This window comes from Lactuca virosa, chromosome 7 (assembly GCF_052849685.1).
Source record: "Lactuca virosa cultivar CGN04683 chromosome 7, Lactuca_virosa_CGN04683_v6, whole genome shotgun sequence".
NCBI classification, from domain to species: domain Eukaryota; kingdom Viridiplantae; phylum Streptophyta; class Magnoliopsida; order Asterales; family Asteraceae; genus Lactuca; species Lactuca virosa.
Window position 1 is genome coordinate 135,312,478 of NC_136432.1, and position 26,854 is coordinate 135,339,331.

At 42.2% G+C, this 26,854-nt stretch overlaps 1 protein-coding gene and 1 pseudogene across 2 annotated transcripts; one reads left to right on the forward strand and one right to left on the reverse strand.

Annotated features, from left to right (window-relative positions):
- LOC145127174 (receptor-like protein kinase FERONIA pseudogene) overlaps positions 1 to 26,854 on the reverse strand; it is a 183,314-nt pseudogene that overhangs the window by 4,839 nt on the left and 151,621 nt on the right.
- Positions 5,251 to 7,077, forward strand: LOC145126106 (uncharacterized). 2 transcript variants are annotated; one of them, XM_079061522.1, is made up of 2 exons: positions 5,251 to 6,686; positions 6,797 to 7,077. In XM_079061522.1, exons 1-2 carry the CDS (start codon positions 6,069 to 6,071, stop codon positions 6,797 to 6,799), a joined length of 621 nt encoding a protein of 206 aa, XP_078917648.1. In that variant the 5' UTR covers positions 5,251 to 6,068; the 3' UTR covers positions 6,800 to 7,077. The 2 variants fall into 2 exon arrangements, with proteins under 2 accessions (XP_078917648.1, XP_078917649.1); XM_079061523.1 differs by having other exon boundaries at positions 6,800 to 7,077.

A 26,854-nucleotide genomic window follows, 5' to 3' on the forward strand; every position in this document is an offset into this window, starting at 1 on the left:
TCAGATGCAAAGTGGCCAAGTTCTTGGCACTCAAAGCACCTTATGTTACTCTTATCACGGGGCTTCTTGTTGGAGTTGTTAGCTTCCTGTCGTGAGTCACCACCCCAGCGCCCACCTCTGCCCCGAGACGACCCTCGCCCTCGTGAACTGCCTCTTCCTCCCCGGTTGTTATTTCCGCCCCTTCCTCGACCACCTGTAGAGTTTGGTTTGCTTGGACTCCGGTAGGTTGATGAGCCTTCTGCCTTGGCAAGTAGCAGAGCATATGTCTGTGTGCTTGCCTTCCGGAGCCGGAGCCTGTCCTCATAAGCCTTCAAATGCCCAATTGCTTCTTCAAATGACATTGATTCCATGTCACAACTTTGCTCAATCGATGCCACCAGGTTTATAAACCTTTCTGGGACTGTATCAAACAACTTTCTTACCAATTCTTCATCTCCCAATATTGCCCCTGCACTCCTAAATTTAGAGATCATAGTTGAGATCTTTCCTGCGTATTCATCTATGGTTTTTGTTTCCTTCATTTGGAGTGCTTCAAACTCACTTTTCAGTACCCGCAACCTTGCGTTTTGGGCCCTCTCTGCACCCACATACCATGACTTTAGAGAGTCCCAAACCTCCTTGGTTGTCTTTTTCTTGGCAGCCTGTGCAAGTATCTCCTCTGGTATAGATTGGAAGATGAAAGCTCGAGCCTACTTGCTCTTGTTCTCATCCACAACCACTCTGGTTGGTGGCTCAATGGCATCCCATAATCCATGGGCATCCATGATGGCTTCCATCTTAATTGACCAGGTGTTGTAGTTTAGTGAGGCCAGCATCGGGAATTGAAGAGTAAAGGGATTATCTTTGGGCTGATTGGATGGTGATGAGGCTGTCATATTGTTGAATCGAGGATACTTGGGCATACAATTGATTAGGATCTGTTTGCTTTGATCCCAAATGTTGGCGATCAAGCAATGGAACAATAAACAAGAACAAAATTCACAAGGGTAAAATTGGAAATAGGCAGCCGAATGATTCACTTTTATTGAATGAAGACTAGCAACCTAATGATCGAGTTGCTGTACAAGGAAATTTCAACTGATGATGACTTACTGAACTACAACTAATAAATAGAGCTAATTAACAGAAAAAGAGAAAAAATAGCAACGTCCCTGTTCCAACGTTCCAGTCACCCACGTGCTCTTGCCCTCCTGAAAACTTGGTCAACCATTGACTAACATCTACTATCTGCTTTCATGGGCCAGAGTGCCGTCTTCTGTTCTATTTTCTATTAACTTGCTAATGTGTGACATTACTTTGTAGGGATACAGTATTATTAACATCCGGACACTGTTTCTTACCAATTTAAAGTTGAAGCTTCATCTAATGAACGCACGCTCTAATGAGTTGCCCATTATCTTTATATTAGCTTAATTCACGATTCACCAAAATAAACCAGTTGTATAAATTACTTATGCTTCCATCTCTTGAAGTTGATTCTAATCCACATTTGTTACAAACCATTGGCATCGGGCAGAAAAGGTAGGAGTCGAAAACTAAAAATCATGCACATGGTTGTTAGATCTTCATTAGCCGTTTATCATTTCTAGGTCGACCCTAATTTCATGAAGCTGGAGATACGAAGTAGATAAGAAATTTCTTAATTGTATTTGATCATCGTTTTTCAAACTACAAATGTTAATGTGTGGCTAATGTTCTAGGAATGATGTAACACTTATGTTACACAGGAACTTGCAGACACAAAGTCAACCCTCTTCCCCTGAAATTACAAATGTTAAAGATTTTAGGTCTCGACAAGCTTCACGTGATGATGTTGTGGATGCATAGCGGCTGTGGTTTATGTTTTCAAATCTACAAAGGGATGGACAAGAAAAAACGGTACAGAAAAACAGTAGGGTATTGAAATTTAGGATATCCTTCTTTGTAGTGTTTATTTAAAATAGTGGTCGTATAAAGGTAAAGGAGATAGAATGTGTATCTATATATTTTTTACACATAAACAATTACAAGTATTGGATTAATATAGTCGATCAATACAATACGAAGGAATCAATCTAGGAGAGAAATTAGGGATACATATCAGTATAATTACAATGTGTATCTTTGGTCCTTAATACGCCCCCGCAAGATGGAGGATTTGTCGGATGCTCCAATCATGGAGCGAAGTCTGAGAAATTGTGCTCGATTAAGAGGCTTTGTTAAGGCATCTGCTAATGTGGAGTGCTTTGAGAGAGCTGTCTGCGACCTTTCCCTGACAAAGTGGTAGTCTAATGTAACATGTTTCATCTGAGAGTGATAAAGTGGGTTAGCACATAGGTACGTGATACCTATATTGTCACAAAAAAAAGTGTGGGCAAAGAGGTTTGAGTGATACCAAGATCATTGAGAGGATTTTCCACTCACGATACATCAGATGTTGCCTTGGCTAATTCTTTATACTAGCTTCAGTGGATCACCTTAAGACATATTTTTGTCGTGTCAATTTCCAAGAGATAATGTTTGAGCCAAGATAAAGTATGTAAGCAGTAGTTGAACGACCTCCATTCTAGACCCCTCCCCAATATGAGTCCAAAAATGATTTGAGATTAAGAGAGTTCCCCTTTTTGAGAAATAACCCATGATGAGTTGTACCCTTTAAGTAGCGGAGAACTCATTTCAAAGCTTGACAATGAATCCGAGTGGGAGCATGAGTGGGAGCATGCATAAATCGGGCAAATTGATTAATGGAAAACGATACGTCTGGCTGTGTGAAGGCCAAATACTATATTGAGCCCACTAGTTTCCGATAAGGTATAAGATCAACACTACGTGACCCGTTCATGGAGTTGAGAATGGTATAAGAGTTTAGTGGAGTCGATGTTGGGATGTTGGGACAGAAATAGGCCATGTTGGGACATGTTGGGACAGAAATAGGCCATGTTGGGACATGTTGGGACAGAAATAGGCCATGAGAAGTGGGAATAACTTCGATTCCAAAAAAATGGTGGAGAGAACCTAAATCTTTAATGGAGAAGAGATTTGCTGAGGTATGAATGAAGTTTGTAAGAAAGGCATTATTATTTTCTGTGAGTACAACGTCATCCACATAGACTATAAAGAAACAGATGATGTTGTTGTGATTATAAATTATTAGAGAGGCATATGCTTGGGATTTACGAAAACCACAAGTTTGGAGGAAGGACCTGAGTTCCATGTACCAAGCCCGTGCTGCCTACTTTAGACCATATAGAGACTTTATGAGCTTACAAACATGATTTGGGAACTCAGGATGAACAAAGCTTCGTGGTTAGGTCATATAAACCTCTTCATGTAGAGCACCATGAAGGAAAGCATAATTAAAATCAAGTTGGCCTAGTGGCCAATTTTGTGAAAGGGAAATAGATAGAATGATAAGTATGGTTATCGGTTTGGTGAATGGACTGAAGGTATCAAAGTTGTCTTGTCCATATTGTTGAAGGAATCCTTTAGCAACCAAACGATATTTGTATTTAGAGATGGTTCCATCTGGATTTCATTTGATCCAGAAGACCAATTTACAACCAATGTGGTTGTGATAAGCTTTAGGAACTTGTTCCCAAGTTCCATTTTGCATGAGGGCATTAAATTCCTGTTCATGGCTTGTCTCCAGTTTTGGTCTTTAAGAGTTTGCTTATAGGTATGGGGTTCAAGAGTGGGGGGAATAAGATGAATTGTGGTGGAGTTTATGAATGAGGGATTGAAATATTTTTTTATTTTGTTTTCTAGTTCTTGGCGGAAGTAGTGAGGGGTGGGTATGGAGGTGGTAGATACAGTAGGAGAGGTGGTGGGAGTGGGTGTAGTAAGAGTAGGAGAGGTTGGTGTGAGGTCCTCTAGTTGGATAGGAGGAGGTTGATATTTGTGAATGGTGACAAATGGGTTAATAGTGGGCTTATTAGTCTGAGTGGGGCGAGTGGGAGACGTTGGGGAAGGATGGACAAGGGGAGCATTGGATAAATGTTGAGTGGATACAGGAGAAGGTAAAGAAGTAGGATGCATATGAGATGTTTATGACTGTAAAGTGGATGAAGTATGAATTAGGAAAGAAGTGGTGGATGAATATGGGACATGAATAAAGGTATAATCAGTGGGTGATAGGAGATTTGGTGGCATGATAGGGGAAATTAGTTTCTATAAACTCAAGATGACGAGAGAGATAGAGACGTCTGGTGATTGGATCGAAGCATTTATAGGCAGACTTGGAAGTGGAATAGCCAAGAAAAATGCATGGGAGGGACCTTGGTTGAAGCATGGAGGTAGTGTATGGTCTAAGCCATAGAAAACAAAGGTAGCCAAATGATTTTAACTTATTGTAGTTTGGTGGTTGATGAAAATAAATTGAAAGGGGCTTTGCTTATTGATAATGGGTGTGGGAAGACGATTTATGAGATAGACTGCAGTTTGGAAAGCATGAGTCCAGTAGGTGAGACGAAGGTTGGCAAAATGGAATAGGGCAAGACCCATCTTGACAATATGGAGGTGACGGTGTTCAACTATATCATTATGCTCAGGGGTGTGAGGTGGGGTAGTGTAGTGAGATATGCCATTAGCTTGTAAAAAATGGTGAAGACCCTGATATTCCCCACCATTATCAGTGAAAATGGAGACTAGGGGAGTATTGAAGAATTTTTTAACGAGTAAATTAAATTGACGAAAGATGGTGGCAATATCAAACTTTTGTTTCATAGGGTAAAGCCACATGTATTTGGAAAAGTAGTCCAAAAAAATGACATAATATGTGAAATGATCTATTGAGGATTGCACATGACCCCACACATCAGAATATATGAATTGTAAAGTCTTGAGGTCGAAAGTAGTTGTGAGATGTCGAAGTTTGTCTGAGTCGTTGTTAGTGTCGAAGTGTGTTTGTATGTTTGTTTATTATAAGAACATTTTGTATCAAAGCTTTATAGTCTCAGTCCTTTATATTTTTTGTACGCTTTCTTTATCCCTATATATATCGGATGAATACTACAGTTAGAAAAGAGCTTTTGCATTCGAATTGTACTCTCTGATATTTCTTTGTATTTAGATCTTGTGTTCTTAGTTCTTTCTTAACTCTGATCTCGTATTACATACTCGATTAAATCACAATTGCATTTGGTGTCAGAGCAGGATTCATTCAGCTTTGATCTGATTTTCTTAAATTTTCAAAAGTTTTTGAGTCTCGTTCTGGATTCATAATTTTCCGCTCTTTTGATTCTAAAAATCGCAATAGATCATTTGTATTGATTCGATTCTGCGTTTTGTTTGTGTAAACTAGTGTTCGTTTTTCGATTTTTGAAAGATTTAAACATTAGATTTCAATTTTTGAAGCTTTTGTCAAAATCCTTCCGTACAACAATGGTGCATTTTAACATGAACACCATGACTTCATACTCTCATATTCTCGGTTCTTCCATAAAGATTCCTATTTTGATTCCAGAGTATTATGATCAATGGGTTGATCAGATGGAGGACTATTTGAATGGAATCGATGAGGAACTCTATAATTGCATTAGTGGTGGAACTCATTCTCCTACTGCGATGCAAAATGTTGGAACTGCTGCTAATAATCCAAATGTTGCTCAACAAGCTGAAAAACTGGTCAAAATGAGAAGAAATGTATGCGTGAACTCTGTGGTGCTCTTCCTCCTGTTGTGTACAATTATGTGCATAGCAACAAGTCTGAAAAGGATATTTGGGATACATTGAAGGAGAAATACGAAGGCAGTGAGAAGACGAAAATTAGCTAAATTAAACAATGTTTGTTGGAGTTGGGAGAGTTTAAGCAAAAGGAAGGAGAGTCCATTGAGCTCTATTATGACTGTCTGAATGAATTAATCTAGAAGTGCAACAAAAATGGAGTGACCAGGTCAACAATGGAGTTCAATCTGACTTTCATCATGGGACTTTGCAAGGAATGGCGAAACATAATCTTGTTGTTAAAAACTCAATAGAGCTTCGATTTCTTTTCTCTAAGTGATCTGTACAATGTGTTGAAGACACATGAAATTGAAGTTAATGAGATTGCTGAGGAATCAAGGATTAGTTTGGGAGGTCCTCTAGCGTTGATGTCGAAGGTTGCAAGCAAGGAGGTTGAGAAAAAGACAACTAAGAAAGAAGGTTCAAGTGATGAAGGATTAATCGTCAATTCTGATGACGAAGCAGTGGCTTTTTACTCGAACAATCGAGTGAAGAAATTCTTCAAAAAGCCATTTAATGCTAAGTCAAAAGCAAATGAGGTGAAAGGAAGTTTTGCTGGAAAGTCAGTGAGTGAGGAAAAGAAAGTGGAGAAGGAAGAAGTCAAATCTGAAGATGCGAAGGTGGAGAAAAAGCTCAAAGGTGACTCAGGATTCCACTGCCATTACTGTAATGGAGTGAATCACATGGCAAGTGATTGTATGCTTAAGAAGAGGGATGAGAAAATGAATAGAGTGAAGGACAAAATTTATTACGTAGAAAGGCTTAAAGAAGTGAGAGCAAAGGTGAAGGGAATGTCCTTGGTTGCGAAGGGGATGACAGATGAGGAAGGGACGTATCAAGTGTGGTCGTCAGGATCAGATGACGATGAGATGCGAAATCCCACTCACAGAGCGATGTTTGCAAGTTTCGAGGAAGAGGAAGAGGAGAAAGTTACAGGAAGTTGCTTTGTTTCGACTACTGCTCACAAGTCACCCATGACTTCACAGGTACGTTCTCTTTTAGAATCCTTTAATATTCCTTCTAGAGCATATATTTCAATGTTATCTGAGTTTGATGAAGTTATTACTTACGTTAATGATCTTCTTATTTCTGCTAGTAGTGATGCCAAAAAGTTCAATACTCAACTACTAGAAACTCAAAGGTGTTTGGAGTCGAAGAAGTCTAACATAGATCATTTAGACTTACAGTTAACGAATGTAATGTGTGATAGAGACAACCTTAGAACAGATAAAAGTATTTTGATTAAACAAAGAAACATCTATTGTAATATTGCTAAAAGGTTGTATGGAAAATTAACTACATTACATCATTCGTGTGACATTAGCAAAGAACAACATAGGAAGCTTTTGCCCTTTTTAGCTTTCGAAAGGGAGAAAATAGACTCAACTTCCTATGACTGTGAAAAGACAATATCTGAGTTCGATAAATTCCCAAATGATACATATGCATACTGAATAATGAAAATTGATGAATACTTAGATGCGAATGATCTTGTTGATATTGTGAATGATAGTTTGTCCAAAAACGAAAAAATCAAAATTTTGAAAACAACTAAGGCTTTGACATCCAACTCTCAAAACAATTTTGCTGATATCGAAGATGATTCGGATAATATCAGTGAAATTGAGGAGGAGGAGGTTGTTGAATGTTCAAAGTTATCTGTCATTAATGTCATTTCTACGACTAAGGGTAAATAAATCCGTAATGATTCTGCGGTTAAAATTGAAACTGACCAACCCGCTACTTCGAAAGTTAATAATCCTGACCATGTGACTGTTGAAGATAATCAGACAGATAATGATGATGATGATGATGATGAGCAAGTTGATGTTTCTATGAAAACACCAATACCCATATTTGTGGTAGATCAGGTTTATGGCGAATCTGAGAAGTTCGACAAAGTCATGAAAGAAAAAGGTTCTCACTATCTTGAGTAAAATTCGGTTGTGTATCCAAACTTCAAATGCACAGATGATGTTATCTTTCCAAATCAGGTGTTTGTTACCATAGGGAATGGTGATAAAGTTAAAGCTGAGTTCAACAAAATGGTTGAAGAGGATAACAAGAAAGCTTCGAAAGAAGGATTTTTCTCAAACAAAAGCACAGTCGAAAATAATCTCACCAAGAACTCATATACTTTTCAAAGACAATGACCACAACGAACTTGGGTAGTTAAAACTGAAAAATCAAATGTGGAAAAACAAGCAAATGATGTTGTTTCTCAAAAACTCAAATTAAATGATCAAATTTTCAAAACGCAAGTTGAAAAGATTTTAAAAGAAAATGGGATTTTAAAGTGACAAGCGAGAAAGAAGGTTTATTGGCAAAATATTGAGTCTCAAAAGAAACAAAATATTTCATTAACCAAATCGTCTGAAAAGAAAGAGTTGAAAAGATTTTAAAGGAAAGTTGAAAAGATTTTAAAAGAAAATGGGATTTTAAAGTGACAAGCGAGAAAGAAGGTTTATTGGCAAAATATTGAGTCTCAAAAGAAACAAAATATTTCATTAACCAAATCGTCTGAAAAGAAAGAGTCTAAACGAGTTCAGACATCTTCTCAAAACAACTCTCTTATTATGAAGTCACCCACTCAATAACAAAAAGTTTTATCAAACAATAAATCACAAAGAGATTTCTCAAAAAGTAAACGACGAGTTTTGAAATTTAATTCAAAACTAAATTTTCATAGGATAAACAATGAGAATTTTGTGAAATCTCATCCACCAAAAAGGTTTGTTTCAAATCATCAAAACAATATGTTTTCACAACAACATTTTTAAAGAAATGGTTTTCAATTCAATGACCAAAAGACTTTTAATCAAGTTCCAAGTCAAAAACCATTTTCGAATGCACCACAAGCTTTACGTCAACAAAATGTTGTATATAATAAAAGGTTTCAAAATCGTTTCCAATCACGAACAAAACCAATGTTCTTAAAAACACATTCTGCTAAAGTGAATGAAAATACAAAGACGAATGTGGAATTCAAACCCAAACAACCAAATTTTCCCAATCCTCCTTCGAAATATACTACAAAATCTTCGTTTGTCAAAGGTAAAACGAATGTGAAGAATATCAATCATTGGCTGGATGGTAAAGGGAAAGCTTATCAATCTGGAAAATTCTCACAAGACGAAATCAAGCATGCTTATGAGAGCTACTTAAATGCTTCGTCAAAAGGAAGTTTTTCTTCAATAGAATCAAATCCGCCAGTTCAACAGTGGAGAGTTGTGTCTAAAGTCAAAGTTGATGAAAAACGAATTGAGGAGAAAAAGGCGAAAGTCAGTGTTGATTCTAAACCAATGAATGATTTCATTTCAATACCCTTGTCTAACGAAGTTGACTTAATTGATATTTTGAAATCAAAAGTTCATAATTGGGTTTTAGGATCTTCGCTTCACAATTTAAGATGTGATTAATCCTAGCTCTAGCAATTTAATGATCATAAACTACTAGGTAATCACGTTCATGCAATTCAAATGGTCATTAAACTACACTTAACTTGAAGTAAAGCAACAAATACTAAAACTTTAACATGCTAGGTTATGATAATCAAACACAAGCTTTAACCAACTTCATAAAATCTATAGAAATCAAGAAGCTAACACATAGTATGAGGGTTCATCAACACTAAACGAAAGTCTAATGATTAGCTACTCATAGCAGAAAATAAGCACACAAAAACATAAGAATTTGACATAATTAAATCAATGCAAATCGAATGTGATGTGTAGTCTTCAAACTCTTAATCTCCAATTGATCTCCTATTCCAATAGTTGAATTTCACTCTTCTTTGGTCTCTAATTTCAACTATCCGTCCAAAAAATCCAATCCAACCCCCCCAAAATTGAATATATCATAGGATATTTATACATTCCATAAAGCTTATCTCACATCGTGAGCATTACTGTCTCGGTCGTGAGCACCGTATAATTCATGTCTGGAAAGGAAACTGCATTCTGCATAACTATCTTCTGGAAGAATCCTCCTCACGACGTGAGATTATAATTCTCACGTCATGAGCATCATTATTGTGCATATCGTAGAGATTTTTCCTTTCGCCACACCACGCTACTTTGACGCCATATCGTGGGACGTGTATTTTCATGGGTTTTCTTCCTTTTATGCTTTTTTAAGCTCCTCACTTCAACTCCAGTCCTTCCAGGTTCCAACTTTTGTCATTTTTTCCTTTTTATTCAAGAATATCTTTATATTTAACCAAATATTAGCTTACTAAGTACCAAATATGTTTGCAATGTAACATCCCAATTTTCAAGTCCAAAAATTTCTTTTTAATTAACCGACTTATAAAAACATTCATAAGAAAATATTGTGAAAACACATCATCTCATAAATAATGAATCATGTCTGAAAACCCAAGTCATAAAGTAATAACATTTCAGAGTACAATCCCAGAAAACTCCATGCGGAAATCATGCGTGTGTGTGATGCGATGCTACGCCGCCGGCTCCTTCCCCTTAGACGAAGAGGTACCTGAAACCAAAACCGAAACCGGAACCGTAAGCACAAAGCTTAGTGAGTTCCCCCATCATACCACATACCAAGCAATATCATCGGTATCTTTCAACCGGTAATCATCATCGGTATCTTTCAACTGGTAACCCTCGTCGGTATCTTTCAACCGGTAATCATCATCGGTATCTTTCAACCGGTAACCATCATCGGTATCTTTCAACCGGTAACCGTCGTCGGTATCTTTCAACCGGTAATCATCATCGGTATCTTTCAACCGGTAACCATCGTCGGTATCTTTCAACCAGTAACTGGGGACTATTCCACCCCCTACCACTAGCATACAACAGCAAGGTACAAACACGCAGTCAGGCATATCCGGGTACTGACCTACCCTACCGCCCTAAGGGCTGCTGTCAGGGAACCTAATCCCTACAATACACGTAACATATCATGCAGATAATACGCGTGACCAAAGCACATAACCAAACCAAGATAATTATCACAAAGACAATCATCTTTCGAATACTCCTCTTTGATGGGCCGGCATTGTGGCCTTAGACCCACCCCTACTGGAAGGTAACTCACCTCGTACAAGAAGCTGCTGATAATCTGTGCGGGAAACCTCCGTCCGCTGCTGCTCCGGAAATCCTCTGGCTACAATCCCCACAAACACTCAGTTAGAAACTGATAACTACTCTTAGGGTAAAATGACCATTTTACCCCCAACCAAGTCCAAGTCAAAGTCAACTTCCAGTTGACCCGACTCGCCGAGTTGGGCCGTCAACTCGTCGAGTCCCTTCCCTTTACTCGTCCTTATCCACGACTCGACTCGTCGAGTTTGGCAACGACTCGACGAGTTCCCCTTCCTTACGAACATCAATGAACCTTCATCCGACTCGCCGAGTCGGATGAACACTCGTCGAGTTCACCTTCAACTGATGAACAAGTCCTGACCTTGACTCGCTGAGTTGTATGAACAACTCGTCGAGTTCATCTTCAACCTTAAGAAGATTGCCTTGGACTCGCCGAGTCTGTTCTAGCACTCGTCGAGTCCCATGAACTCCAGGTCTAAAATTAAGTCCAATGTGTTGGGTCACTCTTTCTGTCTTGTTACAACCCTTCTAACACCCAACTGAGTCCTTTTGACCCTCAACAGATATGGGACTCAAAGCCTTGGACTCGTCGAGTCCCAAGAACGGACTCGCCGAGTCGATGACATCCACACACTAAATCCTCGATTTCTGAGGTACAACACTTGACCAAAAGGTAGATCTGGGCTCCTACAATCGTTCTAGCACGTAAAGTTACAAACTTTACGTGCATACATGGGACTTTGAGTCCAAAAGGTCCTACAACAAGCTCTTGGGTTGCATGGAGTCTTTCTTGGGCGTAAAAGCACCCACTTTCTGCCTTGTGAGCCCTTTAAGGACCTAGATCCGAAGCCTTGTCCCCAACCACACTTGCATTCATGCTTGGCTACCTAAAATGGCTAAAAAAAGCCTTAAATCTCCACAAAATGGGATCTAGCAAATGAACAAGCAAGTTAGCAACTTTATACGTTCTGATTGCTGAAGATGAAGCACAAACTCGAACCCTTCTGGTCTCCTCTTGTTTCCTCAAGCCTTTCTCCTTCCTTCTTAAGACCATCAACACCAAAATCCACCAAAATGGCTTAGATTGCTTCAACAACGGCTAGGGTTTTCTATAGAGGGTTTTTGGGAGCATAAAGGGGCGATGGAGGCTGTATAAGGTTGTTTAAATAGGGTGCAACCCTCATATTAGGGTTTTGTCCATACAGAGCCTACTCGTCGAGTCCGGGAGACGACTCGACGAGTCCATCACTTAAATCCCGCGTCCCATCCCGCTTCTACTCGGCGAGTTGGTCCTTCAACTCGCCGAGTCCAAGGCCAAAAATGCAAAAGTACTAAAATAAAATACATACCAGGAACTAGGTGCTACAAATCTCCCCCACTTATCTTAGACTTCGTCCTCGAAGTCTGCTGCTCGATCCTGGAATAGCTCTGGGTAATGCTCCATCATCTCATCCACCGGCTCCCAGGTCCATTCTGAGCCCTTCCGGTGCTGCCATTGCACCTTCACGAGCTCCACCTTTTTGTTCCTCAGATCCTTCGACTTCCGGTCGAGAATCGCTACAGGCCGCTCAATGTAATTCAGGCTGTCATCGACCTGAATATCCTCTAGGGGTACCACCGCCGAGTCGTCCACCAAACATTTCCGTAACTGGGAGACGTGAAAAGTGCTATGAATCTGACTAAGTTCGGCTGGGAGATCCAACCTATAGGCCACCCTGCCCACCCGGGCTATAACCCTGAAGGGTGTAATATACCTGCGACCCAACTTGCCCCGTTTCCTGAATCGGATGACGCCCTTCCATGGCGACACCTTCAGGAGAACCATGTCCCCGACCTGAAACTCCAGGTCCGATCGGCGCTTGTCAGCATAGCTTTTCTGCCGACTCTACGCAGTCTGAAGTCTGCTCCTGACCTGCTGAATCCGTTCGGTTGTCTTGAGCACTACATCGGTGCTCCCCATGACTCTCTGGCCAACCTCGCCCCAACATATCGGGGTCCTGCACTTCCTCCCGTACAACATCTCGAAGGGAGGTTGATCGATACTCGCATGATAGCTATTATTATACGAGAACTCCGCCAACGGAAGGTAGGTATCCCAGCTACCTCCGAAGTCTAAAACACATGCCCGCAGCATATCCTCTAGCGTCTGGATGGTCCGCTCGCTCTGACCATCCGTCTGCGGGTGAAAGGCGGTGCTAAAATGCAGACGAGTACCCAGCTCGTCATGAAACTTCTTCCAAAACCTGGAAGTAAACCGAACATCTCTGTCTGAAATCACCGACACTGGCACCCCGTGCCGCGCCACCACCTCTCTGATATAAATGTCGGCCAGCTTCTCGGCCGAGATGCTCTCCTGAATCGGAATAAAATGACCACTCTTGGTCAATTGATCGACGATGACCCAAATCGAATCCACCCCTCGCGCGGTCCTGGGAAGCTTTGTGATAAAATTCATCGTAATATCCTCCCATTTCCACAGCGGGATATCCAACGGCTGCATCTTGCTGTGTGGCCTTTGGTGCTCGGCCTTGACCTTCTTGCAGGTCAAGCACCACTCCACGTACCATGCTACGTCCCGCTTCATGCAGAGCCACCAATAATCAGGACGAAGATCTCTATACATCTTCGTCGCTCCGGGATGGATAGAAAATCTGGATTTGTGTGCCTCCTCCATCAGGATCTGGCGCACGCCTCCATGATAAGGGACCCACACCCTATGGTGAAGAGTCAATAACCCTCAGCTATCATAGTCGAAGGAGGAAACCCGCCCCACAATCCGCTCGCTCTTCCGATGTTCCTCCTTCATGGCCTCCTATTGGGCCACCCGAATCTGCTCCAACAGCGGAGTCACCACCGTCATCCTCAGACAGATATCCCTGATCGGCGCTGCCTTGCGGCTAAGCGCGTCGGCCACCACATTGGCCTTTCTCGGGTGGTAGAGGATCTCAAAATCATAATCCTTTACCACATCAAGCCACCGACGCTGCCTCATATTCAGATTTGGCTGGTCCATGAGATACCTCAGGCTCTTGTGGTCCGTGTAAATCGTACAACGAACCCCATAAAGGTAATGACGCCAAATCTTGAGGGCGAACACAACAGCCCCCAGCTCCAAATCATGCGTCGGGTAGTTCGCCTCGTGAGGCTTCAGTTGCCTCGAAGCATAACCAATAACATGCCCTCTCTGCATCAATACTACGCCCAAGCCCGAGATGGACGCATCACAGTACACGACGAGATCCTCCATGCCCTCTGGCAGGGCTAAGATTGGCGCCTCACACAATCTCTGTCTCAGTGTCTTGAATGCAGCCTGCTGCTCAGGCCCCCAACGAAAGACCACGACCTTCCTCGTTAGCCTGGTCAGGGGTAAGGCTATCTTGGAGAAATCCTGGATGAATCTCCGATAGTAGCCGGCTAATCCCAGGAAACTCCGAATCTCAGATCGAGACCTCAGAACCTCCCATCTCATCACGGACTCCACTTTGGCCGGATCTACCGAAATCCCGTTCTGGTTGACAAGGTGCCCAAGAAACTGCACCTCGCACAACCAGAACTCACACTTGGAGAACTTGGCATACAAGCTCTCCCTCCTCAAAGTCTCCAGAACCTCTCGCAGATGCTCCTCATGCTGCTCTCGCGTCTTGGAGTAAACCAAGATATCATCGATAAACACTATCACAGACCGGTCTAACATCGGTCTACACACGCGGTTCATGAGGTCCATGAATGCGGCAGGAGCGTTGGTGAGCCCGAAAGGCATCGCCATGAACTCATAGTGGCCATAACGCGTCCGAAACGCCGTCTTCTGTACATCCTCCTCTCTGACCCTCATCTGATGATACCCTGAACGCAAATCAATCTTGGAGAACCAAGATGCTCCCTGTAGCTGGTCAAAGAGGTCATCAATCCTCGGGAGTGGGTAACGGTTCTTCACCGTTACCTTATTCAGCTCCCTATAGTCTATACACATCCGATGCGACCCATCCTTTTTCTTCACGAACAGAATCGGGGCTCCCCAGGGAGAACTACTCGGTCTAATGAATCCCTTGTCTAACAGCTCCTGCAGCTGTGTAGACAACTCCTGCATCTCGGGAAGAGCCAACCGATACGGTGCCTTGGCTATCGGAGCCGCACCAGGGACTAGGTCGATCCTGAAATCCACCTGTCGCTCCGGAGGTATCCCAGGCAGCTCCTCGGGGAATACGTCCGCGAACACTCGCACCACGGGCACATCGCCCACCGTCGCCCTACCCGCCTCCTGGGTATCCATAACATATGCGACATAACCTGCGCAACCCTGCTGGAGGTAACGCCTAGCTCTTGCTGCTGAACATAAAGCTGGTCCTCGCTGTGGCCTCTCGCCCTGAATCACCAACTCTCCCCCACTTGGGGTCCTAATCCGCACCAACTGTTGTGCACAGTCAATCACTGCCCCATTGGGGCTTAGTGAATCCATACCGATAATAACCTTGTTCCCCCGCAAAGGTATTGGAACCAGATCTACCAGATAACGCTCCTCAAACAGTCGTAGGACGCAATCTCGGTAAACCTCCGATGCTCGTACCGACCGGTCGTTCACAATCTCGACCTCCAGAGGGCAATCCAGCATGTCCGAAGACTTGGGAAACTTCTTGCTAAGCAAAAGAGAGACAAACGATCGGGTGGCACCCGAATCAAACAATACCTGAACTGGGATACCGTTCACATGGAACGATCCTAAACCGTGCACATACATAACATATCAAGATCACATCGCCATAACATAAAAGCATAAGAAAGGAACCATACCCGTCACTACATCAGGTGCAGCGCGTGCCTCCTCGGCTGTCAACTGAAATGCTCGGCTCCGCACCACTGGAGCCTCTGTCTTGGCCTTCCGGCCATCTGCAACCCGCGCTGTCGCTGAGACCGGCGCCACTGCTGGCGCCGCTGCTGACGCTGCTGATAATCTCGGGCAGTTGGCCTTTTTATGGCCCCTCTGATTGCAATGGAAGCAAATCAGGTCTGTCATCTGTACCGCAGGAGTAGGGGCGGTGCAATCTCTGCCAAAATGCCCAATCTTGCCGCACTTATAGCAGCCTGAACCCGACCCAGTGCGGCAAGCTCCCTCGTGTGACCGACCGTATTTCCCACAACGGTCCCGCCCAGACTGGCCCTTCAGCCTACCATCGGATCCCTTGGGCTTCTTCCCCGAAGCTCCCGTCGTCAGCCTCTCCACTGCCTTCCTTTTCCGGATGTGCTCGAGATCAATCTCCCTCTCCCTAGCCCTGGCAATCATGGAATCCATGGTAGGGCAAGCTGAGAAACTGACATGCTCCCGGATGTCATCTCGTAACATATCATGGTAGCGGGTCCTCCTCATGTCCTCATCACCCGCATACTGGGGCACCAACAATGCCCTCTCCCGGAACTTGGCGGTGATCTCCTCCACAGTCTCCATAGTCTGTCTTATGTCCAAGAAATCCCTGGCCAGCTGCTGAAGCTCCACAGCTGGCGCAAACTCCGCCCTGAATCTGGTCACAAAGTCTGACCAGGTCATAGCCTCAACAGCCGAGGCTCCCAATGAGTCACCAACAGACTCCCACCAATCTCTAGCTCTGTCCCTCAAACACCCTGCTGCATATCTCACCTTCGACCCCTCGGGGCAGAAGCTGGTCAGCTGCGCAGACTCGGTGTCTGCGATCCATCTCCTAGCAGCAATGGGGTCTTTCACCCCATGGAAATCCGGCGCACCACTCCCACGGAAGTCCTTAAAGGACAGTGTGTGTGTACTCGTCTGGCTAGACGTCATATCACTCCTGAATGCTCGGAGGCGATCCTCCATCAGCTCAACAATCCCTTCCTTGATCGAACCGAAGATAGCCGGCGCCGCATCAAGGATACCCCTCGTGATCTCGGACACGTTGAACTCGTGTAACCCATCATCAACCTGCTCGGATCCTGCACCCGAGCCCGATCCTGATCCTGATCCGGAACCTCCTGCTCCATGTCGTGTGCTCACCATGCTGAAAATACACGCATAAATGTCAGGATGATACATACTTCCGAGAGGCCTAACACACTCTCCAAGGTTCCCGGTTCCATCTAGGCCCTCCTTGATTCGAGTACGGGTCCTCTGCTTTCGGTAGTACGGGCCCATACTACCTTCCACATCTACCCGTACTTTCCCCAAGGATTGCTTCGACTTCACCAAGTCCCTTTTACCGATACCCTTTCCACTGACCTCATCCTAGGCTTCCCTAGGGCACTCTCCGACCTACCCTCCGCCATCAGCTGCACTAGGAGTCCCCACCACTTCCCCTAACTAACTTGCGGATACTGTTACACATTCGTTCATTAGCTAGTTGAAAATGGCCAGAACCCTCATAGCACAAAGCAAGCAGCATTCGTGCATTGGGTAACCAATCAGGCATAACCTACACATGCCATCCTATTGCTGACTAAATAGTCCTAGCATACAGCTCATACAGCAGGCATATAAGGCATCCTCCTAGATCCTTAGCCCTAACTAGCATGCAATTCTCAGAATCATATATTAGGCACACAAGGCATCCTCCTAGATCCTTAGTCCTATTCTAGCATGCAGTTTTCTGAATCAAAACCATATAGCATAACATATCAAGTATGGGTATCTTGGGGAACACTTACTTGAGCCCGTTCGGTCGCATGCATCACACACTTCGTCTTTCTTAAAATCCTCTCATTTAGATTTTAGAAAACTATTTTCCTTGAAAAAACCTTTTAGCCCCTCAGTTTGAGTCCAGACACCCCGAGGGTGTGTCCGAATCCCTCAAACCAGGGCTCTGATACCAACTTGTAACATCCCAATTTTCAAGTCCAAAAATTTCTTTTTAATTAACCGACTTATAAAAACATTCATAAGAAAATACTGTGAAAACACATCATCTCATAAATAAGGAATCATATATGAAAACCCAAGTCATAAAGTAATAACATATTAGAGTACAATCCCAGAAAACTCCATGCGGAAATCATGTGTGTGTGTGTGATGCGATGCTACGCCGCCGGCTCCTTCCCCTTAGACGAAGAGGTACCTGAAACTAAATCTGAAACCGTAAGCACAAAGCTTAGTGAGTTCCCCCATCATACCACATACCAAGCAATATCATCGGTATCTTTCAACCGGCAATCATCATCGGTATCTTTCAACCGGTAACCCTCGTCGGTATCTTTCAACCGGTAATCATCATCAGTATCTTTCAACCGGTAACCGTCATCGGTATCTTTCAACCGGTAACCGTCGTTGGTATCTTTCAACCGGTAATCATCATCGGTATCTTTCAACCGGTAACCATCGTCGGTATCTTTCAACCGGTAATTGGGGACTATTCCACCCCCTACCACTAGCATACAACAGCAAGGTACAAACACGCAGTCAGGCATATCCGGGTAATGACCTACCCTACGGCCCTAAGGGCCGCTGTCAGGGAACCTAATCCCTACAATACACGTAACATATCATGCAGATAATACTCGTGACCAAAGCACATAACCAAACCAAGATAATTATCACAAAGACAATCATCTTTCGAATACTCCTCTTTGACGGGCCGACATTGTGGCCTTAGACCCACCCCTACTGGAAGGTAACTCACCTCGTACAAGAAGCTGCTGATAATCTGTGCGGGAAACCTCCGTCCGCTGCTGCTCCGGAAATCCTCCGGCTACAATCCCCACAAACACTCAGTTAGAAACTGATATCTACTCTTAGGGTAAAATGACCATTTTACCCCCAACCAAGTCCAAGTCAAAGTCAACTTCCAGTTGACCCGACTCGCCGAGTTGGGCCGTCAACTCGTCGAGTCCCTTCCCTTTACTCGTCCTTATCCACGACTCGACTCGTCGAGTTTGGCAACGACTCGACGAGTTCCCCTTCCTTACGAACATCAATGAACCTTCATCCGACTCGCCGAGTCGGATGAACACTCGTCGAGTTCACCTTCAACTGATGAACAAGTCCTGACCTTGACTCGCCGAGTTGTATGAACAACTCGTCGAGTTCATCTTCAACCTTAAGAAGATTGCCTTGGACTCGCCGAGTCTGTTCTAGCACTCGTCGAGTCCCATGAACTCCAGGTCTAAAATTAAGTCCAATGCGTTGGGTCACTCTTTCTGTCTTGTTACAACCCTTCTAACACCAAACTGAGTCCTTTTGACCCTCAACAGATATGGGACTCAAAGCCTTGGACTCGTCGAGTCCCAAGAACGTACTCGCCGAGTCGATGACATCCACGCACTAAATCCTCGATTTCTGAGGTACAACACTTGACCAAAAGGTAGATCTGGGCTCCTACAATCGTTCTAGCACGTAAAGTTACAAACTTTACGTGCATGCATGAGACTTTGAGTCCAAAAGGTCCTACAACAAGCTCTTGGGTTGCATGGAGTCTTTCTTGGGCGTAAAAGCACCCACTTTCTGCCTTGTGACCCCTTTAAGGACCTAGATCCGAAGCCTTATCCCCAACCACGCTTGCATTCATGGTTGGCTACCTAAAATGGATAAAAAAAGCCCTAAATCTCCACAAAATGGGATATAGGAAATGAACAAGCAAGTTAGCAACTTTATACCTTCTGATGGCTGAAGATGAAGCACAAACTCGAACCCTTCTGGTCTCCTCTTGTTTCCTCAAGCCTTTCTCCTTCCTTCTTAAGACTATCAACACCAAAATCCACCAAAATGGCTTAGATTTCTTCAACAACGGCTAGGGTTTTCTATAGAGGGTTTTTGGGAGCATAAAGGGGCGATGGAGGCTGTATAAGGTTGTTTAAATAGGGTGCAACCCTCATATTAGGGTTTTGTCCATACAGAGCCTACTCGTCGAGTCCGGGAGACGACTCGACGAGTCCATCACTTAAATCCCGCGTCCCATCCCGCTTCTACTCGGCGAGTTGGTCCTTCAACTCGCCGAGTCCAAGGCCAAAAATGCAAAAGTACTTAAATAAAATACATACCAGGAACTAGGTGCTACAAGCAATTAACCAAATATTAACTTAAAATGTATTTAAATATTGTCGAAACATATGTATAAATTTAGTAATATCAAAATACCCCACACTTGCCTTTTGCTTGCCCTCAAGCAAAACTTATATTTTAATACATCGAATAGAACCATACCCACCAATATCACACAAAACAATCTGAATTGAACCCACTAATTATGTCTTATTGCAATGCATGTATTTGTGTCTAAATCTTAGTTACCTCATAGCCCTAAATATTAATGATCCTAAAAAACTCTTCCCACTTATTTTGAACAACATTCATTTTATACATCCCTCCGAATCTATCCCCATAAAACTTTTTTAACCACAATGTATTTTTGGTTAAGCTCCCAAGCATACATATGGTAAAATAACCTAGAAAGAAAAATTAAAGTAATAATAACTTGGCAATTTGCCTTATTCTTGATTCTTCAATAATTTGGAAAATTTTGAACTTTTCTTCATAATAGTTCTTTGATCTTCATAAGTTTGTAGACTCTTATTCACTCAAACTTTTGCAACTTTTATTTCCTATTTTTTTCCTTTTTTTTCTCAACTTTTTCATTTTTTTTTTGCTTTTCTCACTAAAAACTAAAAATCATTTTTCGACCCTTTACCCCACACTTATTTCATACAATGCCCTCATTGTATGCATAAAATAAGTAAAGCATATAAAAAGCAGATATAAGGGAGAAAAAGGAACAGACTCCCTTGGGGTAGTGGTGGGAAAGCTTGAACATCTTGAATATGTTGCTAGAAGTGGACATTTGTAGCTACTCCTGAATGTGTCGATAAAAATGTAAACCAAAGACTTTCAACTTCAATAAGTGTGGTGCATAAAATCTTCAAAGTAATGCATCATAATGTGGGAAAGCATACACCACATTTTATGGTTGAAAGAAAGAACAGAAACATGATTGTTGATACTCACGTTGTGAGAATAGAGGGTCACAACATGAGTCTGTCATAAATTCTTAAATGTGATTAAAACCTTGCTCACGACATGAAGTAGAGAGCTCACATCGTGAGAATTAGGCCAAAACAGAATGGGTATCTTCTTCAAATTCTTCATGTGAAAAACCTCAGTTGTCTTCTTAAGTGATTAAGACACAATTTAAGACCCATGTCATTAAGTTTTCCCACCATGTCATCCACCAATGCATTCATAGCTTTTCGACTAGGCCATTATCGAGTCCAATGAGGCTAATAGTAGATGAAACAGGTTTTTCTTAGGGCCTTTAGGGTGTCTCGCATGAATAGATTCTCAAATCTTGGTTTTTCCGTCCTTCTATCCTCAAAATCTTTGGGGCGTTTCTGTCTCCACCACTATTGGCAACAGGCGGGTCAACTATCGAGATTGTATCATCCAAGGTCTAGACATTCGTTCTATTCAACTTAACTTTTTTCCAAATCACACAACCCTTCCTTGAAATAGAACAATGCATCCCTGTCAGAAAGTTCATCTTTTTCCAGTATTATAGTTGTGATCTCCTTTTTATAATCCGCAATCATACCCCCTTAGTGTAATTGCCTTAGTTTCTCCATGGCGTCCTCGGTTACATTGTGGGGGACAAAGTGTTTCCGTAGCTTAGCTTTGAACTGCTCATATGTATTAGTCGTGCATAGTCCTTTCTCCTGCTAAGTGTACTTTCTCCTCCACCACAACCGAGTTGATTCATGCAAGAATGCAAGGTAATTTCAGATTCTACTCATATTATAAAGCACTCCACTTGCTTTAAAGTACTCTTCCAGTCCAAAGAGAAAGTTTTCAATCATGGAAGCCTTGCGAGTACCATTGTATATATTTGGTTTGGAATATTGATGTTCAAGTTGGATGATCCATGTGTTCCATGGTTCCTAAAGAACGACGGTCACCTTTTGCCTTCCCGCTTCAAAAGTTCCATCTCTTCTAGGATCCAAGGATTTCGTCCTTCACAGTCTTCTTGTGAGTGAGAAGCTCCTCAGAAATAGTGTTGAATTGTTTCTTGAAACCGATGGTCAAATCCTCAATCATCGTTTTTGCTACACGCTGCATCTCGACATTTTCCTCGGTCAACATTCTAAGCATCTCATACATTTTACTCATCTGGATGTGCATTCCCTTAAATAGAAACTCAAGGTTAGCAAAACGAGAGTCCAAACTTTCACCAGAACTTTTAGGAGTAGTAGCGGCAATCGGAGGGCTCTTGACTTGCTTCGTGATTTGGTTCTCTTGGTCTTCTTTATCTTAGCTTCCCAACCACGACCATCATCACCAATCACAAAAGCAACAACTTGATCATATGCCATTGTGTTGCAATCATTGGTGAAGTACCTAAGATTGATCCTTTGCTCTAATACCACCTGAGTCGATTTTAGACCCGTGCGACCTTAGCAATATTGTTGTCCAAGATAATAAGTAAGCCAAAAATTATAAGAGAGGTTAATGCTTGAAACTCTTTGTATTGATATCGAAATTCGTGATGTACAAATACAAAGGGAGACGCCTTTATATAGAGCTCTGGAATACAAAGAGACATGGAATTCCAACAGACAAGTAAACCAACAGCCAAGGAAAATGAAAACACACAATCTAGAAGCGTTGTATCTGGTAGCTTGGATCAAACCCACGAACTACCAATGCATGAACTAGCTGGACTTGGGCTTGGGCTGTAACAATTCGTTTCAAATACATTTATAAATAGTTAGGGGTGTTAAATTGGACAATCATATTTTATTTTTATTTTAGACAATGCGACACAAAATGTTTTATATAACATGAATAGAGATGCACAAAACCCGAATCCGATCTGATCTGATCCGGATCCGAATCCGATCCGATTTCGCTTACGTCATCAAAAATACGATCCGGTCAAAATCAGATCCAGTTCCAACCAAAATCCGAATCCGATTATAATCCGATTTGAAACCGGTTTAAACCGATTTTAGTGGGTTTTAATCGGATTTTGGGGCGGATCCGATCTAGTTTACGATCCGGTATCAAATACGATTTGGAATATAGGATTACGATCCGATTGAAAATCCGGTTTTGAATCCGATCCGATCCGGTTTGGTCAAAACCGGTTTTGACCCAATCTGATTTCGGATTGGATCCGGTTTTGAATAGTGAAACTGGTTTTTGTGTGTATCTCTAAACATGAACACAAAACAATGTCGTGTTTTTTTCACTAACTCGAAAACGTATCAATTAAAACACAACAAACAAGACACGATACGACACAATAAAGATAACATAACATAACCATTAGTTTATTTAATGTTAGGATCGAGACACAAACACGAAACTCTCACTCTCAGCTCACGAATTATAGAAAAACAAGAACACAAGGATTTAAGGTGGTTCAGTCTATTTCTGACCTACGTCCACACGAGGGTAACTAGGAGTTTTTATTTCTTCTTCTTTTTGTGTGTTATGAAACTACAGATACAAATACAATCTTATATAGGATTGAATGGAGAAAAAAGGAAAGCCATAAAACATGGTCCGTAAGAACCGGATCACCATTCCTTTTTAATCAACCTTTTTTTACTAACTTTTCTGTGGACCACTTTGACGTGGATTCACACTCAACAATCTCCCACTTGAAGCCACGGAACAATCTTCACCGGTGCTTCAAATGTGCATCTGTATTTCTGTAAAACACTTTTGATCTTGACTCCATCCTAGTTACCCGGCCTTCTCTTCAATTATCCTGAAGGCCAGTTGAAGCTATGCAAAGCTTCAACTTCTCTAAGGTGACAACCTTAGTCAACATATCAGCTGGATTTTCAGTTCCTTTGATCTTATTCAACTTTAGAGTGCCATCATTAATTCTTTCTCTGATGAAGTGATATCTCAGCTGTATGTGCTTTGTCTTCGAATGGAAGACGGGATTCTTTGCAAGATGAATTGCACTTTGATTGTCACAGAATAGTTCACAATTATCTTTTTCTTTGCCAAGTTCGATGAGAAAATTCTTCAACCATATAAGTTCTTTGCTTGCTTCAGCAACTGCCATATACTCTGCTTCTGTGGTTGAAAGGGCAACACTTTTCTGTAATTTGGACATCCAACTTACCGCAATGCCTCCCACTGTAAAGACCACCAAGGTCTACATCCGCAGTGCTTCTGTGGTTGAAAGGGCAACCACCAAGGTCTACATCCGCAAAACCCTTCAGAATAACATCTTTCCCCTTAAAATATAATGCCACTTTTGAAGTCCCCTTCAAATATCTTAGCAGCCATTTAACTGCTTCCCAATGTTCTCTCCCCGGATTGGACATAAACCAACTAACAACTCCCACTGCATGAGCAATATCTGGTCTCGTGCATACCATTGCATACATGAGGCTACCAACTGCAGATGCATATGGAACTTTAGCCATTTCTGCTTTGTCTTCATCTGATTTGGGTGATTGATTTTTAGAAAGCTTAAAGTGACTTCCCAAGGGTGTGCTTCTGATCTTGGCTTCTTTAAGGCTGAATTTCTCTAACACTTTCTCAATGTACTTCTCTTGAGAGAGTGTCAAAGAGCCATCTTCTTTGTTTCTGGAAATACTCATCCCGAGTATTTGGTTTGCAGCTCCCAAGTCTTTCATCTCGAATTCTTCAGACATTTGTTTCTTTAACTTCTTGATCTCTGACATGTCTGAACCTGCAATCAACATATCATCTACATAGAGTAGTAGAATGATATAAGAACCCTTAAACTTCTTGATGTAACAACAATGATCATTGTCACATCTCTTGTAACCAACTCTTCTCATGAAGTTATCAAACTTCAAATACCATTGTCTGGGTGCTTGTTTCAGACCATACAAACTCTTCTTCAATTTACACACCAAGTTTCCTTTGCCTTTAACCTGAAAACCCTCTGGTTGTGTCATGTAAATGTCTTCATCTAGGTCACCGTGTAGAAAAGCTTTCTTGACATCTAGCTGCTCTAGATGCAAACCTTCTGCTGCTACAATACTGAGAACAAGTCTGATAGTGGTCATCTTCACTACTGGAGAGAATATTTCATTGAAATTGATTCCCTCTTTTTGTTGAAAGCCCTTGACTACTAATCTTGCTTTGTACCGTTTGGTACCATCATGTTCATCTTTGACCCTGAAAACCCATTTATTCTGAAGAGCCTTCTTCCCAACTGGAAGCTTTGTTAAGTGCCAGGTCTTGTTCTTCTCAAGCGACTTCATTTCATCTTTCATTGCTAGCTCCCACTGCAATGAATCTTTCAACCCTATAGCTTCAGAGTAACACTGGGGTTCACCGTTTTCTGTCAAAAGAATGTAGTTGACAGATGGTGAGTATTTGTTTGGTGGTCTGGTGACTCTGGAAGATCTTCTTAGTTGAACTTGAGGTGTGACTGGGGACTCTGGAGTTGGAGGACTGGTTTCTTCATCTTCAGAATCATTATTGGAATTATCCACTGAGCTCCCACTGTTAGTTGAATCATCCCTAGATTCAGGGATTTCGACTGGAGCTTCTTTCTTCTTTTCAACACCTTCAAACTCAACATACTCCTTCTGATCTTCTGGACTTTTGTTGTTTCTGTCTTTGTATAACTCGGCTTCGTTAAAGGTGACATTCTTGCTTCAGATTATCTTTCTGCTTTCACTATCCCAAAGCATGTGACCCATTTGATCTGACCCATAACCAATGAATGTGCACTTCTTGGTCTTTGAATCAAGTTTATCCCTGTCACCATCTTTTAACAAACTGTAAGCAGTACAACCAAAGACTTTCAGGTGTTTGAGACTTACTTCCTTCCCTTGCCACATTTCTTCTGGTAATTTAAAATCCAAGGGAACACACGGTGAACGGTTGATCAAGTAGGCTGCAGTATTAACTGCATCGGCCCAGAATGTCTTGGGTAGACCGGCATTCAACCTCATGCTTCTAGCCCTTTCATTCAGAGTTCTATTCATTCTTTCAGCAATACCATTCTGCTGAGGGGTTCCTGGGACCGTCTTGATCATCTTTATCCCTTGCTTGGCACAATAGTCAACAAACTCCTTGCTTATGTATTCACCACCATTATCCGACTTCAGGCATTTTACCTTCAAATCAGTTTCATTTTCAACAGCAGATTTCCATATCTTAAAAGTATCAAATACATCAGATTTATTTCTAAGAAAATAGACCCATACCTTGCGTGTTGAATCATCGATAAAGGTTACATAGTAGTTTTTGCCTCCTAGAGATGATACTGATGTTGGTCCAAATACATCCGAGTGAACAAGCTCCAACTTCTGAGATTTTGGTGTCTTCCCCGTCTTTACAAAAGTAACCCGCGTTTGTTTCCCGAGAACACAAGATTCACAAAATTCAGTTTCAACTTTCTTCAAGTCTGGAAACTTCCCTTTCTGAGCCAACATCTTCAATCCCTTATCGCTCATGTGTCCGAGTCGTTGGTGCCATAAATTAGATGGACTCGGATTGGTGGTTACGGCATGAACACCATCACCAGGTATTTCTACCATGTATAAAGTGCCTTTCTTCTTTCCTTTGGCAATTACCAAGTTGCCTTTGATCACTTTCCATTGTCCACCCCCAAAGTGAACATGAAACCCTTCATCATCCAATTTACCAACTGAAATCAACTTTCTCCTCAAGTTTGGGATAACCCTGACATCTTTCAATGTCCAGGTGGTTCCCATGGAGGTCTTCAAATCTACGTCTCCTATACCCGTAATATCAAGCACTTGATCATCGGCCAAACTAACTTTGCCAAAGTCACCTATTTGTAGGTTCTTGACCATATCTGGGCATGAGACAGCATGGAAAGAGGCACCCGAATCCATAATCCAGGATTCCATTGAATTCTCAACACAACATATGAGAAAATCTCCCGATTCTTCAGAGATACATTGTGTACTTCTTTCTTTTCAGCTTGTGGTTTTGGACATTGGTTTCTAAAGTGACCTTTTTCTTTGCAATTCCAACATTCAATATCTTTTCGGTTCTTGGACTGCCCCCTTTTTCTAGACTTTGATCTGCCTCGACTACGTCCTCTTTCGTTTCTTCTTCCTCTACTTTCTGTATGCAATAAAGAACTAGAACTAGAAGTCTCACCATTGTTTCTCCGTCTGATATCTTCATT